Here is a 17,188-nt window from a genome sequence, read left to right as displayed (position 1 = left end):
ATTTTAAGGGCAGGTGTTTGAAGCCTTAGCTGCAGACTGAACTACGTGGGAAGCTTTAAAATGATTGTCATCCAGGCCCCAGCCCAGCCCTGGTCAGATTACTCTTCCAGGTTTGGTCTGCATGGGGCCCCATAACTCCCCTTCCTGCAACGACACAGAAATAGGTGGCTGCCTCATCGATGGGGGGGGGGGGGGACACACAGCTGAGCTGGCAGGGTTGGGGATAGAATGCCAGATTTGGGGTGGCTGGAGTGGAATCCATCCGCCAAGCACAAGTATTTATTAAGCACCAACTGTGTACCCAGCAGTATGCCACGTGTCAAGGGGGGGTTAAAAGACCCTAGAAGGTCACAGCAGTGCTGAGGGCAAGAGCAAAACAGAAGAAAGACACCATGGGGTTTGGGCAGGCAGTACAGTACAGACTACAAGCATTACAGGAGTTCTAGAGGCAGGTATGAGCTCCTCTGCCCAGGAGCTGGGGCCTGGGAGAGTGGGGAGAACTGGGTCCATGAAGAGGGCATGTGTAAGAGTGCATGTGTAAAAGACTGGAAACTGGATTGAGGGGTGTGTGTGTGTGTGTGTGTGTGTGTGTGTGTGTGTGTGTCTGCACTCAATGGGGATGTGTTGGGGGTAGGCATTGGTGGGACAAGACGCCTGAGAGGCTGCTGGGAAGTCTGAACCCCCCAAGCGGACGCCCCTAGGCTGTGGCACTCACCGTCAGTGGCCTGCAGGCTGTAGGTGAGACCCAGTGCCAGGTAGCCCTTGGAGAGGAACTCCCCGGCTTCCTCCCTCAGGTCGATCACCATCGTGGCAAAGTGCTCTGCCTCCTCCAGCTGCAAAGAGGACAGGCAAAGGTCAGTGGGAGGGCTTTCCTGGCCTCAGTCACCAGCCTGGGACACTCAGAAGTACAATCCCTCATGTGTGGGCAGCACAACCAGAGGCCACGTGGCTTGTCTGAGACCACACAACCACGGAGTGGAAGAATCAAGGCTGTTTCCTCCATCAGCGACTCCCTGGAACTCCTCCCTGCAACCCAAGGACCTGTGATCAGTGTCAGAAGAGAAAGCTTCCCTCATTCCAGACATTCTAGCTCCCCCAAAAGGACTCTGCCTAGAGCATGGACCCAGGACCAGGCCAGCTGGTGAAAGCTCCTTTCATCATCTGGCCTCTGTAGGAGCCTCTGTCTCTGCCCTGTGTGGCAGAGAGAGGGAAGCCAGGCTGGTGGGGGTGGGGGGCAGGCAGGGCTCGGGGACTGGGCCCTGGGGACACTGCCCACCCTGCAGAGTGGGCAGGCTGCCACTCTGGCTCTGTCTGTGAGCTGGCTCCCTGACACAGGGAGCTCAAACTTTTCAGGGGAAAAAGGCCTGAGGCTGTTTTTGTCCCAGGAGCAGGAAGAACTGTTCCGGTTGGAAAGGAACCAACTGGCGCAGGTCACGTGCACACACACCATCACATGTGTCACGTGACATGAAGAGGGGCTCCCACGGGGGTCAGGCTAGTCAGGGAGACGGGGGACAGCTGGGGGATGGTCTCAGCCGTGCCCACTCATGGCCCACAGGCCTTGAAGAGGCCCCCTCCCTCCTCCTCAGCCCAGGAATGGCATCTGCCCACATGCCTGGCATGGCAGTGTACTGGTCTTAGTGTTCCTGACAACAAAGATGGGAGCCGCTCCACAGCTAGGGGGCTGAAGGGACCATACCCCAAGTCCCGCTGCCATCCAGATGTCAAGGCCCCCTGTGTGGGGCATCTCGCCCCCAGCAGAGGTCCATAAAGTCAGACAACCAGGGAGCAAGATTCAAACCCAAGTTGGCTTCTGACACTCGTGCCAGTGCTGCTTCTACCCTGTTCTTGTCCCTGCCACCCCACCCTGGCAGGAGAGGGTCAGCTCTGTGCATCTTGTGGCCTGACCACTGGCCACAGCTGGGGCGACGGTGGACCCTCCTTCCCTGGAACGTGGAGTTGAGATCCCGAGACAGAGGCCACCAGCAGAGGGGAGATCAGTTGGGGAGTCTGCCCTTTGTGCACAGTCGGGGTACATTCTGTGCAGGGAAAGGGCTGAATGAGCAGAGAACCCACTGTGAAGGGAGGGAAACAACAGAACCCAAACACAAGGAAGTAGAACATGTGAGCTGACAGCCCAGACAGAGATGGCGGGTGGGGGACTGTATCCCTGTGTGGCCTGCCCACCATCCCTGACCAGGGCAGTGCTCCAGCCCCCTCATGCTGGTGCTCTAGCTGCTGGCCTGGACAGCAGGCCACCTCCAGGTTGGTGGGCTGGTCACTGAGAGGAGTAGGGGGTCCAGGGACCTGAGCTCTGACACCATCAGGCCCTAGGATTCACAGTTGGGGGAAGGCCATAGCTCAGGAAACTCCTCAGCTGCCTGCTGCCCATCTCAGCTGGCCAGGGGGGCCAAGCCTGTAGCAGCTAAGATCTGTTTCCTTGCACCACCTGGTCCAGCAGGACCTGAGGCAGGGGGGTGGGGGTGGGGATGGGCTTGGGGGCCTGAAGTCAGAGCCAGGTTGAGAGAAAAGCCCTGGAAGATGAGCTCCCAGACACAGACTCTGATACTCACCTGGCACCTGACAGCTGTGGGGCCTGGAGCAAATCACTTAATTTCTATGAGGACCCAAAGGTCCTCTTCTGCAAAATGGGGAGTTGGACCCCACCTCCAACTGCTCCTCCCCACAAACCTCCACCAAGTCTTCTGCAGCAGCAGGCTCTGTGATGGGCCCAGCCGAGGAACCCAGTGATAAGGGGGCAGGATGCCTGGGTGAGTTCACAAGGAAACCCCGCAAGCGAACAGGGTGGCTCTTAATTAAGGCTCCCTGTGTAATGCTGGCATGGGGCTACTGGAGCTCCAACAGAAGGACAATCATGTGGCTGTGGTTGTCCAAGGAGGACTCATGGCGGGGGACATGGGGGCCAGGAGGGACCAAGAAAAGGGTTAAGTGAGTAAACTCCACCTTTCCTCCTTCCTAACATCCCATTGCTGACACGGCTCATCGCGTACAGTCTTTAGGCATCATTATGCCCCATCCAAACAGGAGCAAGCTTGTTTATAAACCACCAATTACCAGTTACAGAAAGAATCTAGAAACCGATTACATCCATGTGTATACACTCTTCCCATGACCATGTCCTTCTACTCAGCAAATGCCGGCTTCTATCTCCTCCTTCCCAGGTAGGGAAGGTGCTGAGAACAAGGCTCAACAATTACTGGCAAACAGGGAGAAGTTACTCTCCAGTTCACACACATCACATTCTGGATTAGAAGAGCTCGCCACACTTTAGTTTTAAAAAGTGAAAACAGGGGCACCCGGGTGGCTCAGTCAGTTAAGTGTCCAACTTCTACTCAGGTCACAGTTCGAGGTCATGGGTCATGGGTTCGAGCCACACATCAGGCTCTGCGCTGACAGTGTGGACTCTGCTTGGGATTCTCTCTCTCTCTCCCCCAGTCCCTCTCTCTTTCCACTCCTCTCCCACTTGCACGCTCTCTCTCAAAGTAAATAAATAAACTAAAAACTAAAAACTAAAAACATACATCCTTAACTTGTCCAACTTGTGGTCCACTCTGACCCCCAGGTCAGAAGCCTTCCTCAGTCAGTACTTGCCAGCCTTGTTTGTCCATGTTGTTTAAGCACAGTGTCACCATTTGTCTCAAATCAAACTCACAAAGCTTGAATATACCATTTTCCCTAGATGCCCAACACTATTTTGGTTCCTACCACCTATTACAAAGCAGCCTTTTTGCATGAGGAGTCACTGCAGTGATGATGAAGGGGAAAAAATATCAATTGTTTTAAATATGTCAATGTACAACATGCTAACATACAGTATTAATATAGATGGGAGCTCTAACTGGTCAGCGAAAGGAAAAAATGCTGTCACAGCAAACAAAACAAAACAAAACAAAAACAAAACAAACCCAAGATTTATATGTATTTTAAATATATTTTAAAAACAAGAAATATGTATATAAATATATAATATGTATATTATATATTTACATAAGTATACATATATATATACACAAGTATATACACACACACATACACACTACACACACACATAAACAAATATGTACACACACAATGCACCATTCCCCTTCATCTAAGACATGAGTGGCAATCCTAAAGCCCTTGAGAAAGTGGCTTTGTCATGTTTGTTCTGAAATACTAAGTGCCCAGCCAAGTCCATAATCAGTTCCACACTCATGAATAAGCTCTCCACACGGATAGCAGGGCAGCCTTGAAAGCTGAGAACACAAGTCCTGGGACCAGACTTCTCGCACTCAAATCCTGGTTTGGTTACTTACTAACTGTGTGACCTTGGGTAAGTCACCTCACTTTGCTGTGCCTCAGTTCCCTCTTCTGTAAAATGGTGTGACAAGTGTTTGTCTGTGAGGCAGTTGCTAGGAGGACTGAATGAGATAAGACACAGTGAATGCTCGGAGCAGTGCTTGAATAAATGTAAACTATTATTATTAGCTAGTGAATTTCTATCTATAATTAGTTGAATCTTCCAGAATTCTCTTAGGCATCAGCCTGACAGATGTGGCAAGTGCCATCTGAGTAAAGTCCTCATGCCCCCTTGTACATGACTTCTCTGACAAATCAGGAAGTGGCATCAAAGACTGTCCTGGAATCCAAAGGGGGTACTACTGCCTGCCTTTTATCTCCTGCCTCAGAAAAGGAGACAATACAGAAGGACCAGCTGGGTCTCCGCAGCCCTGTGCAGTCTACTGTGCCAGCTGGTCAAACCCTCTGACCCTCTATCCACAGTCCAGGACACAAAGACCTACACCCACTAACCTACCCTTTGTAACAATACTCACCCCTGCTGTGGGTAACACACTCAGAATGATATTTTCCGTCCTATTCTCTGATAGTCTATTTCAGTTTTTTCTTAAGAAAGAGTTCTATTTCACAACCCACGAACGGGTCTCAGCTTCCGATGGGAAAGCCACAGCTCTAATCCAGGGGCTGACTGAGCTGCCCATCTATAGCCACCCCCATCAGCTTTCTCCCTGGGACTCCCTCACTTGGCCTTTTCAGTCTCCAGACACTTCCTACGGTGGCCTCAAAAGTTGGCAGCTGGTGGCTCTGCAGTGGGGGCTGCTGTTTCTGCAAGATTAGCTCAGATTACAGTGCTGGGCCCTCCTTGCTCAACCACACCCTTCCAGGGTGACAGGTTTTTAAAGTTCTTTTCAGTTGTTCTCCTTCCAGTGATACACTACTTTTTTAATATCTCCTTTACCTATGGCAGTCCTGTAACTTCGCCATGAACCCCACAGAGACCCCCTCCATGCCCCTGCCATTCCAGAGAGGTTTAGTGCAACCTGGTGCATCATAGCACCACTGCCACCTGATGGAACAGGTGTCTCACAGCTGAAGGTTCTGGGGCACAGGGAGCTTAGGGGACCTGTTCGAGGCCACCTGGCTAGTGACAGAATGGAGTTTCTAACCCAGGTCTCCTGAGCCTACATCTGGATCTTTCTGAGCTACCTGATTCACAGCTGCCCTCTGTGGGTCTTCACTCTCTTCCTCTCTGACCCTTTGGAAAAAGGAGGCAATGAAGGTTCTAACGTGTGGACCCTTTGCTTCGGCTTTCCGGAAGTAAGGGAAGTGTTCCCATGACTTCACAAGTTCCTAACGGCTCTCTGGTCTCCCTGATTTGGTCCCTGCACAGACAGGCTTCTGGCTTACACACTTTGCTCTTGCTTGGCTGCCTTCTGCTTCAAGGGCTGCCTCATTCATCTCGCATGGGGCCAAAGAGGTTGTACCCCTGGCATTTCATTCTCTTCCTCTTCCTGGGAACCAGAGAAAGTTCCTTTCTGAACCTCTCCAGTTTCTCCTCAGTCCCTTCCCATGGGGCCCAGGGCCTGTTGTCAACTGCTCCACTGAAAATGCACTTTTCCCTTCCCAGGAGGAACAGGATGAAACTTCTGTATTTCCACAGGCTAGCGGCAGGATTCCTGGCACTCTGTCTTCCCTGCCTCTTAAACACTCATCTTCCTGGCTCTGGCCACCCCTGAATCTGAAAAATGGAGGTAAAAACACAAAAGCATGTGCTTTCTGAGAACCTGCTGTTTTGAAGGGTCTGTCACAGGGATAGCTGCCATTCATCAGGTACTTGCAATGTGGTAGGCAGCAACACTGCTCAGCTCTGGTGTTCACAGCCACCTGTAAAGGGTGGATGTGACAGTTTCCATGGTACAGATGAGGCATGGAGAGGGCAAATTACACCCTTAAAGTCACACAGCTACTGAGCGGGCAGGGATTTGAACACGATCCTCTCTGTCTCCAAAGCCTGCACTATTTGCACGGCCTCATACCGCCCCCTCGGGAAGAGGCCCAGAGACAGCATACAGACCTTTCAAAAGAGGAGCATGGTCTGCTTTTCCATTTTATAACGCCCTTCTTGTGCGAAACACAGCACACATGCACACCCCCAGCTCCTGTCCTACCAGGGAAGTTTCACCTTTTTAAATTAAATACATTTTAAGTAATTATGTTTGGAGGGAGACTAAAAAATATTTACATCTCTTTCCTTCTTGCCCCAAAACTGGCTGGGGACCTTAGCAAGACATCGGCCATGGCAAGGCAGGAGGCTACCACAAGCAGCAGCAGTTACTGGGTCAGAGCCTGGGATGCCCCTCCACCCGCCACCTAGGGGAGCCTCAGGCTAAGCCTCGGGGCCAGTACTCTCCCACCTGACCCCATACCTGACCCAGGAGCAATCACCTTGCATCAAACCCCACGTCAGCCAGCATGTGGCCATGCAGGTCCCTCTGCCTGGTGCCCTCCTTCCCCCACCACTACCCGAGGACAACCTGGCTCTCAGACCCAGACCTAGCCTAGGGTGTCCCATGTTGGCTCTGGGCATGAGGACAGGACGTGGGGACAGCAGGTGCTCCACCTCTGGGCACATGGCCACCGAGGCCGGTTTAACCCAGCACAACTCGTTTTTCAAATGTCCCAGTTTCAGCCTCCTTTCCTGCAACCTGGGCCAAGTTGTCCACCCCTAGATTTCTGTCCCCAGCTCACAGGGCTTGGCTGGGCAAAGGCTGGGGCTGCTGGGGGCTGTTGTGAGCCAGAAGAGCTGCAAAGGCAAGAGACAGAGGTGACATCAGATGCCTTTCACAAACTGTGCTCCATCCCAAGTACTAGCACCCCTCTGCCCACCGAGGTCAGACCTATTCTTCCTGTTTGTGGCCCTGCAAATAGAAAGTGCTGGGCCACCCCTCTCCCGGCCTCCTTGGAGAACAGGCTGCCCTTAGCTACCCACGGTCTGCTCTCTGCCCATGCCAACTCGGAACCTGAGAACCACTGAACCAGAGGCAGACTTTCCACACTCATCCCTCCCAGCCAGCTGGGGCGGGAGTCATTCTGTAAGATATTAGCGGACACCTAACCACATGCAAGGTTCTTTGCTGGGGACAGAGATGCGGGGTGCAGTGTGGTAAGGAAAGAAGCTCCCCGACAATTGGGAAGAGAAGTACCACACAAGGCAGAATTGGTTGCCCAGTGATTTGGCTCATCGGCAAGTAGGATCTATCCAATAAGCACCAGACATTAACTCTGACCTGGGGTTTAAGAAAGAAGAGAGACAGTTTCTGCCCTCAAGAAACACTGGTGATTACAATGTAATGTGCTAGGTGTCCAAGGCAGGTATAAATGGGACTTTAGGGAGGTGCAAGGGTTCCAGGTTAGGGACGGCCATCAGGAGGCCTGGCCCTCCAGCATGTCCTGGCTCTAGTCTGGACCCAACTGAAACCCCATCTCAAACCAGCCCCCAAAGCCGTGCATGCTTCTCAGCTGAGGTTAAACAGCTCACCCTCCTCTCCGATTCTGATGACAAGTCTGCATGTTTAAGTTTCCTTTTGGGCTTTTCTATTTATGTTGTCATTGATGACTTTGCTCCTAACTCATCTGATTTCAATTTGGACTGATTTGATCCTAATTTTATTACCATGTAATCTGAATGCATGTAATGACTGTAATTATGCTGCTGAGGGAAACAGCTCCTCCACGGTGGGAAGACCTAAATTTAGGCTTCCTGGCAAGGGACTGCTGGCTGGGTGGACACCCACAGCCACCTCAGAGCTGGCGGCCTATGAGAGGACAGAGGCCCTCCCCTGCCCCAGCTCAGTGAGGCGGGTATTTGGGGCTTTGTCCCAGGGATGGGCTTGAGGCCCCTCTCAAGAGCCTCAGAAACATGCAGGAGTGTGAGCGAGGGGTCGGTGAGCCCCCCTTCTCTGCACCCCCCGGCTCACACCATAGCCCTCTGTTGCGGTGCTGAGTCTGGGTGTCTCCTCTCTGCCGACACCCACAAACCAACCATGTCTCCACAGCTCCCCACTTCTAAGATGCAAGACACCAATAGTCCCCCTGCCAGGATTTGGGGAGCAAGGAGTTTCCCTGCTAATCATAGCGTGGGGAAAGCAAGCAGTGATGGAAGAACCCACCAGTAGCCTGACCCTCCACAGTCCAAGGCCACCTCCTCTGTGAATCTCCTTGACCCATCTAGCCTTCTACATACTTTATGTCATTTATGCCACATATGAGGAACAGACTGTAATTATTTCCATTTTACGAATGAGGAAACTGAGGCACAGCAAGCTTAGTACTTTACTCAAGACCACCCAGGGGATGGGCAACAGAACTTTTACCCACATCATCACAGAGCCTCTTTCAATGCCTGGAGCCTGTTATAGGTCCTTCTGCCAGATTTCTCCCTCACTAAAACCACCCTCTAAAGCCTGGGGCTGGCCGGAAGCCATGCTTCCCCTTCCCCCCCACCATTCACAGCAAGTGGGGCCATGCAGGGTCATGCAGGCACTACAGCTACAGGAATCTGAGACTCCGGAGACAGAGGGGAAGGTGCTGTTTCTTCCCTGCTCCTCATGCTTGGGGGTCAACCCTCTCTGTGGCAGACAGGACAAGGCCCACTGGGGCTGTGAGGTGGGGACGCAGGGGAGGGTCGGGGCCAGTTTCTAGTCCCCGGAGGGACTTGGCAGGAAGGGTTAGAACACGAGTCTCCCTTTCCAGGGCTGGATACCTAAGGAAGTGGGGGGGGGTGTGCGGCAGCAGGAGCCGGACAGGCCGCTAATTCTGAAGCGTCTGCTGTATACCCCTGGAGCCTGGCCCCTGCTGCCCTGAACAAACTGGGCACCCAACCATGGTGAGGGTGGGCTTGGGGGGTTGGGACAACAGGCAGGGGAGGACTGTGTATGGCAGCAGCTTCCTTTGGGGAGCTGCTGGGCCTGGAGGGCAGATGAAGGAACTGGGGCTATCTTGCCTGCAGAGAGAAGTGGGCTCCTGCCAACCTGAAGGAGCAGATGTACTTGTTCTAAGACAGCCCCTGACATCAGGAGGCTGATGTGGGCTTAAGGAAGGAGAGACCCTTAGGAAGTGAGCTCCTAGTGAGAGGAGACACCATGCAGAGGCCCTGCCTCAGGACCCCATAGACTTAGAGCAGCCACCACAGGAGCCTGGGTTGGTGTGGGAGGGGGGCGGAGGGTGCTACAGGCCCAGCGCCTATCACCTGCTTCCGTGAAGGCCTCAGGGCCTGCCTGCAGTAAAGCCCGTCCTCTGGGGAGAGGGCTCACCGGACAGTTCCACAGCCCCAGCAGAGCCCCAGGCAGGCAGCTGAGCACAGGGCAGGGACCTGTAGGCTGGAGCCCAGAGGAACGAGGGGCTGACAGAGGAGGCTACCCTCTAGTCCTGCCCACACAGAACTGCACCCTGCAGTAATGTGCAGCCTCTATGCAAACGATGGTTGGCCCAGGTGCTCCAAGTCCTGTCCACTACTGCCCTGCTGGGCAGGTGGCAGGCCCTCTACTTTTGATTCTACATTCGGCTCTCTGGAGACCACAGCTCAAGGCTGAACCACAAAGCTGACACCGTCCTGAGTTGGGGGACCTGCTGCTGCAGATGGAGGCTGCTTTTCTCAGATTTCCCCTTCCAGGCCTATCTGCCTCACAGCTTCCCTCGCGCCCCCACCCCTTATACACGCAGCAGGATTGCATGCCTCCATCCCATGCTCACCACCACCCTCCCGCAGGAGCTGCCGGAATCTGGGCCCTACCCCCACGGCTCACTCACCCAATGCAGGGACCCGATGCAGACCTTGGCGGCCATCAGGGGCACAGTGGGGTCCGAGGGCCGAAGCTTCATGCATTCCCGCAGCAGAGACACGGCGTAGGCTGACTGCAGAAGAAAGGGCAGGTGACACCATTACTGACAGCCCTGGGCCTCAACAGACTGGGTGCCTCATGCCTACGGAGGGGGGGAGCTCCCAAACCGCCAGTCCTTGCTCTGTACCCCTTTCCTCCCAAGAGCCAGGAAGAGGGCCCAGTGAGAGGAGCACAGGTCATGTTGGTGGACAAATCCCTCCTGGGCCTCAGGTTCCTCATCTGGAGAATGGAGGCTGTGACCTTTGCCCAGAGGTGATGTGCCAACAGCTAAGGTAACAGCAGGTGGAAGCTCTTCGGAAGGAACTCAAATATGAACCATGGAAATTTTAGAGGCAAAAGGGGCTCTCTCAAACTTCTGAGTTCAATAGCCTTGGTTTACAGGGGACGGGATGACACCAAAGCCCTGCAGGAGCTGGAGGCAGGGCTGTGGTGGGGAGATGAGACGAGGCATAAACGCTGGCAGAGGAGGAGGAGAGAATTCTAGCTGGCAGAGCCAAAGAAAACCTCCAGCCAGGAATCCGAGGCCCCACAAGGCTCCAGGGACTTGGCCACAGAGATGGGGCCAGAATGGACCTGTTGACAATGGCCATATGTGGAGGGAGGGCCAGGAGGAGAGACCATCCGCAGCCAGGCAGCAATACGACCAATCACAATAATGAGAAGAACACCAGCTAACACTTACTTAGATCTTACTATGTACCAGGCACTGTTATAAATCAGGGCCAAATGTGGCCCTCTGTCTGCTCTTGGAAATAAAGTTTTATTGGAACTCAGCCACACCCATTCATGTATGTATTGCCTACAGCTGTTTTTATGACAGAGTGGAGTAGTTCCCACAGAGACTACTTGGCCTGCAAAGTCAAAAATATTTACTATTTGACCCTGTATAGAAGGTCTGCTGTCCTCTGTGCTAAGTGCTTTATAAATATAAGTCATTCATTTTTCACAACTCTTCTATGAGGTAGTATGCTATGTCCCTATTTATAGGTGAGGAAACTGAAATGCAGAGAAGTTAAGTAGCTTGTTCAAAGCCACAGTACCCATAAGTGGCTGAGCTGGGGTTTGAACAGTCTGGCTCTAAGCTTGTAAGCACTGCCCTATTCTGCTCTGTGGTGACTACCTTGGCAGAAGAAGCCTCTGTCTCCCTGCCGCACGCGCACACACACACACACACACACACACAGTCAGGGCTTCTGACTGAATCCAACACTTTTCCAAGAAACTCAGCAGTGACACCACCCCAAGTGTGCACACTCCCATGGTTGTGTGACCCCCAGGTAGGCAGGCAGGCAGGGGCATGCGTGTGTAACTACAATTCCCACATGCTAAGCCCTGCTGCGAGTCAAGCTTCCTCACCATTAATTAGCTTTCACCCTCCCCAGCAACTCTGAAGGTTATCACTGAGGAAGTGGGACTCTGTTAGGCTTACTTGTCCCCAGCTCAGTGTGAGAGACTGGCAGAAACAGACATGGAACTCAATATCTGTGTCCACCCTAGACCCCCAGCCTCTCTCTAGCTACCCCTCCTTTCTCAGCCCAGACATGACAGACTGAGGCTCTGGGCTCAGGCTTATTAGGCCAGTTCCAGGTGTCCTAGTCAAGGGCCAGTTCCCAGCCCAGTACTGGGCTGGGGTTGTGGGGTCACTGCAGGAAGGCGGAAGAGGTCATGACTCTTGCCTATCAGGTGCCTGCACAAAGGTCAGGGACAGAAGACAAAAGCTACCATTCCCCACTGCTCTCTTGGGAACCACAGGATACACGAGGGTGTGAGACCAAGCACAGGAGGGTGTCAGCAGATGACCTGTTCTGGCAGGCTGGGAGACTGGCCTAGGCTGCAGGATGGGAGGTGTCATGAAGGGCCTGAAGGGGCTGCCAGGAGATGCACAGCTCCTGTGAATGCAACTCCCAGCACCCCCCGCCACGGCCCCCTGTCCACACAGCACAGCAAGCCTCAGGTTCTCCTTGGCCTCATTCCCTGGCTGCTGGCCTCTGCAGGGTTGAAGTGTTCGCTGACCTTGAAATAAAGGTTCTATAACCCTGACTGTCCATGTTCACCACACACAGACCACAAAATGCTGCTATTTAAGGAGCCATCTGAGGACTCCACAGTCACGGTTGGCAGCTTTTTTTTTCTTTTTCTTTTTTTTTTTGTCATGCTGGTTACCTAGCAACGCAGCCAATGTGACTGCTGAGGAGACCAAGAGAAGGAGCGACCTAAATCATGTCATGGACCTCATCGTTTCTTCCTGCAGGTTGAGGTGTCAGATGTGTTTATATCGGCCTGGCCTCACCTTCGGCACAAGTGCAGGTACAAGAACCTTGATTCCTACCTTAGGCTTTGGCAGAGGCCAGCTCTGGCCAATGTCGAGGGCTGCCTGGGCCAACCAGGCAGACTGAGCTGGTGTGCAGGTTCCTGAGGGGAGTGCAGAGTGCGTTTCCAGAACAATCTCCTGCTACACCAAATGCAGGGATGGGTATAACCCAGTGTCTCCAGACTGTGGGGTCTCATGTGCGAGGAACTCCCACACCTATAAGCACCCCAACTCCCTGCCTATAAGCCCATTCTCATGCCCACCTTGCTGGTCTGTGAAGGAACCAGGCCCGAACACCAACTCCCTGGATCCTGGGACGTGCCAGACTGCGTGTGGACCTCTCTGATCTCTGAGCCTGGCTCTTCTCAGTAAGGAGGTTCGAGATCCTGTACCTCCCAGACTAACATGACACCTTCTCCTAAGACTGGGGGGCTTCCTGGAGTACCACCAGATATTAAAGCTAACTTCTGAGTGTAGTACATTCTTCTGAGAGGGGTCCCCAGCTTTCCTTGGCATCTCAAAGGGGGTTCATGATTCACAGAAGGGTGAGGACCACTGTCCTGGCCCTGGGCCTCTCCTCCTGGTTCATGCTCACTATTATAAGACTAGAGGCTCTTTGTTTCCCAGAGTCGGGAAGAAGCTGTCACATGCCCCTGTGAGCTGTCTGCCCAGGCTCTGTGTAAGCTCCAGCCCTCCCTCAGGCCTCACTCTGTCTGTGGCTTGAACTCCCCCTGAGCCTTGACAGGACCCTGCTGAGCACAGAGCCAGGGTACATCATGTCTGTGCATTTAGGAGGCTCTGGGAGGTCAACTTGATGGGGGAGGGGAAGAAGTCTGGGAAGACAAACTTGATAGTGGGGGGCGGGGTGGTGCAGGGGTGGGAGGCTCCCCAGGTGATTCTCACCATACTCCCCTGGCCCCTTCCCACCTGTCAGGCTGCAGCCCCTGCTCTTCTTCCTCTTCCCTGCCTGACCCGGCCAGCATGGCTTCCATTTGTGGGGGAGATGCTGGCAAGCCCAGGAGGGCCCGCCTCGGAGACGAGCTGCAGGGCTAGAAATGGCAGGTGGCACAGATGGGCGGGGGAGGGGGCAGGAATTCCCTCAGCCCCACAAAAGGGCTCTGGGTGTTTACAGCTCTTGGCACGATTTGCAAGCTCCTGCCACCTTATTTCCTGCATTCATAATGTCCTCGGCTCTAACACCCTCAGCACCCAGCTCCGGAAAGGTTTTCCTTTCATGTTACTGCTGAAAATAGAGGCTTATGTAAGTGTAATTCTCATCAGAGGAGAAAGCAGGGGGTGCTGGAACAGGGCTCAGTGGGTAGAGTGCAAAGGTGGCCCTGGTGACCTGGGATAAGGGCAGTCTCCCTGCCCCCGCCCCAGCCACATCCTCTGACGCAGTCCTCCCTCTGAACTCCCAAACTCCCATGTGGGAGCTTCTGTTCTGCTCCACCCTCAACCTCTCCCTTCCAGGCAGGTCCTTCCATGGGAAGGTCCTTTCCTGACACCACACTCGATGGGCAGGAAGAGAGCTACGGCCCAAATGGAACAACATGCTCCTTGCCCAGAAGCCTTGTTCCAGGCCTGTTTCACACAGTGGTACTCAAGTCACACAGGGAAATGCTCCGATGCCACATGTGGGCACATGTACTAGGAGAAAAGCATCCACAGACTCACACTGCACACCTGGCACCTCATAACTCACAGGGGGACACCAGAGTCACACAGGGGTCTGTGTGTGACCCTCTGGTGCCCCCCACTCTCCTGGAGATTAAAACCTGATGCGGGACATTTCTGAATCACCGCCACACCCTCCACTCACCTCTGGGAGGGACCAGAGGAGAACAGAGGCCCCATGGGTGGGGCCCCATGGGTGCAACCTCCCCCACCCCACACACGCCCCGGGTCTTACCTTCCCACAAGCCACCATGGAGAGGGCCACTTGGTACCAAAGGTGAAATTCTTCAAAGGCAAACTTCATGGCTCGCTCTAGGCACTGAGGAGAGGGGGCTGGTCAGCACTTCCCCACCAGGGGTCCTCCCCTCCCAGCCCAGTTCACTCCCTTCCAGGGTAACCACTGCCCAAATCACTTCCTGGAGGAGGTTGTCTTCGGCCCACACTTGGTTCCCGTCAGCAAACGCCAGGCATCACCTGTCCCTGCCACAGGCATGCTGGATGACTTTGCACAAGTCTCTTACCCTCTCTGCCTCTCTGTTCCTACCTCCACAATGTGTGAAAACCTTCCAGGGTGATGGTCAAAAGTGAATGAAATTGGGTCTCGGTTTTTAAATTTTAAACATCCCATAAAAACGATAAGTGACATTCATTATTGTGCATGGTACCATTCTCAGCTTTTTACATGTATTAACTCATTCATTCTCCCCAACAACTCTGTGAGGTGGGTTCTCTCATTATTCCCATTTCACAGATGAGGAAGCTGAGGCTTGAATAACTTATCAGGGTCACAGGGCTAGTAACTGACAGAGCAGGCTGACTACAAAGCCCCCCAGATGGAAAGGCTTTTTCTCGGTTCTGCTATTCTCTATGACCACCGAGAAGACTGACTGCCCCACCTGCCTGTCCAGTCCTGGGCAAGCCCGAATCAGGGGTGGCCTGGTGAGATCCGACAGACAATACAAGTGCTTCCAGGCGATGGAGGCAGAAGCCAGCATGTGAGGACAGGATTCATCATGTGGCCGTGGTCAGGCGGGGTGGGGAACAGAGGTGAGGTTACAGGACCAGACAGTATGTATTTAAGAGCTCGCTGGCCTGGGTTCACTTGCTGGCTCAACGTGCACTCCCACCGCCATCTTGGGCAAGAAAGCATCTCTCTGGGCCTTGCCTTCCTTGTTGGTAAACTCAAGAAAATACTACTTAAAGAAGGTATCCTCTGAGAGCACCTTGCATGGCACCTGGGGCAAGCAGGAGCTCAGCAGATGTCACCCACCCCAGGAACCCCGTAAACACATGGGAAGAGAATCTACTGCCAAGAGGCCTATCCCTAGTGCCACCTTTGATCCCAGTCCAGATTGGAAAGCTCAAACATGTACACGTGCCATTCGCACTGTGGGGGACGGAGAGAGGGACGGCTTGGTGCTCTGGTCCTTCCATCTCCACCCCGGACAGGCACCATCCCTAGAGCGTTGCCCGACCAGTGTCTGCTCAATAGATTGGGGGTGCTCTGTCTAGCTTGGGTGGGAGGGGGCCCAGGTTCCCGACACACACCAAGCTCAGAACCTTGTTGGGAGAGGCAGTAATGAAACACCAGTGTCCTCTGTGGGGGAAACTGAGGGGTGGATAATTTTCCCTTTGTGTTTCTCTATGCAACGCCATGTGTTTTTTTTCAAAAGAAAATCACATAAAAACACAAGTAAAACAACTGAAAACCAAAACCCCACCCTGCCAGTGATGAGCTGCTCTCCCAACATTGGAAATGGAATGGTCCCAAGCCTGGTCTCCCAAGAACTGAGCTGTACCCCTTGGTGGAGGCAGGAAAGGGACAGAGGAGGAGGTCCTTGGTGGGCCACCTGACTTCTGGGGAGGGGTGGGCCACCGTACCTCAGAGAGCATGACGTACTGGCCTCTTCTGCCCAGCGTGATGCTCAGGAGGTCATAGATGGCTGCAGCGTTCCGCAGGCTCACTGCCCGGTCCTCCTCCTGCTCCGGTGCTCGGCTCAGCACCACATCTCGGGTAGCCTGTGGGGGAACGTGGTTTGGGAAAGAGCAAGGACAGAAAATAAGCAGCTGCCTGCCTCCAAGGCCCGGTGACCATCACCCTTACATTGCTAACCCAGGCCATGCTCCTAAAATCAGCCAGAGCCTTTCCCCATCCCCATGAAGGCCCCCATGAAAGAGAGAAAACCCTCTACTCATAGCCCAGGTGACGAAGCAGTTCTGAAGGTTCCTGCTATTCAATGTTTTAGTCTGCAAAATCTCAAACCTACAGAAAAATTTCAAGGATAATGGCACTGATCACATTTGCCTGTCTCTAGTATATCATCATCATCATCATAATAATAACAATAATAAAGTCATTATGGTAAGATGACCCTTTGCCCCTAAATACAAGAGGGCATTTTTTTTTTTTTAACAACCACAAGAGGAATGCCAGTATTTTAGGAAATGTAAAACTGAAACCTCTCATACCAGCTCACAGTCAGATCTTACCACCTGCCCACTGCTGGTCTCACTAGAAATTTTCTCATCCCAGAAACCAATCCAGGACCATGCCCTGCATTCAGGGAGTACGTCTCTTTTGTCTCCTCTCATCCAGAAGAGCCCCTCAGCCCTCGTCTGTCTTTCAAACACTGGCATTTTTGAGGACATGTTTATGTGTTTTGTGGAACAGCTCCTTGTGTGCTTGGAATTGTCCACTCACAGAAAGAGCTTCAGGTAATATCTGGAACTGTCTAGATCAGGTGGGTGGTTCTGCTGCTTGACTCACAGGAGGGGAGCTTGGGCTGTGGCTCCTTGGTGTCCTCTGCAGGTTCCCCGAGTCCCTCTGATAAGGACTCCTCCACTGCTATACTTCCTTCCCACCACCCTGTGTCCAAACCAGACCCTATCCTGACTCCTTCTGACCATGGAACTCTCATGAGCTCCCTAAGAAACCTCTCCCATAACATAGGGCCTCTGTGCTTGGTGTCCAGCACTTAGGAGTTCAGTAGCTCAGAGTTGCCAG

The 17,188-nt window shown here is 53.3% G+C and overlaps 1 protein-coding gene across 1 annotated transcript in view; it reads right to left on the bottom strand.

Moving 5' to 3' along the window:
• TTC7A (tetratricopeptide repeat domain 7A) overlaps positions 1–17,188 on the bottom strand; it is a 120,035-nt gene that overhangs the window by 47,861 nt on the left and 54,986 nt on the right. Inside the window, exons 9-12 of the mRNA XM_049650220.1 lie at positions 16,066–16,203; positions 14,420–14,503; positions 10,108–10,212; positions 716–833 (exon numbers count right to left, since the gene is read on the bottom strand). Of these exons, the coding sequence (XP_049506177.1) occupies positions 716–833; positions 10,108–10,212; positions 14,420–14,503; positions 16,066–16,203 (445 nt within the window). The remainder of the gene's footprint in view (positions 1–715; positions 834–10,107; positions 10,213–14,419; positions 14,504–16,065; positions 16,204–17,188) is intronic.

Source organism: Panthera uncia, assembly GCF_023721935.1.
Source record: "Panthera uncia isolate 11264 chromosome A3 unlocalized genomic scaffold, Puncia_PCG_1.0 HiC_scaffold_11, whole genome shotgun sequence".
Lineage (NCBI taxonomy): Eukaryota > Metazoa > Chordata > Mammalia > Carnivora > Felidae > Panthera > Panthera uncia.
This window is presented reverse-complemented; position numbering and strand designations above follow the sequence as displayed.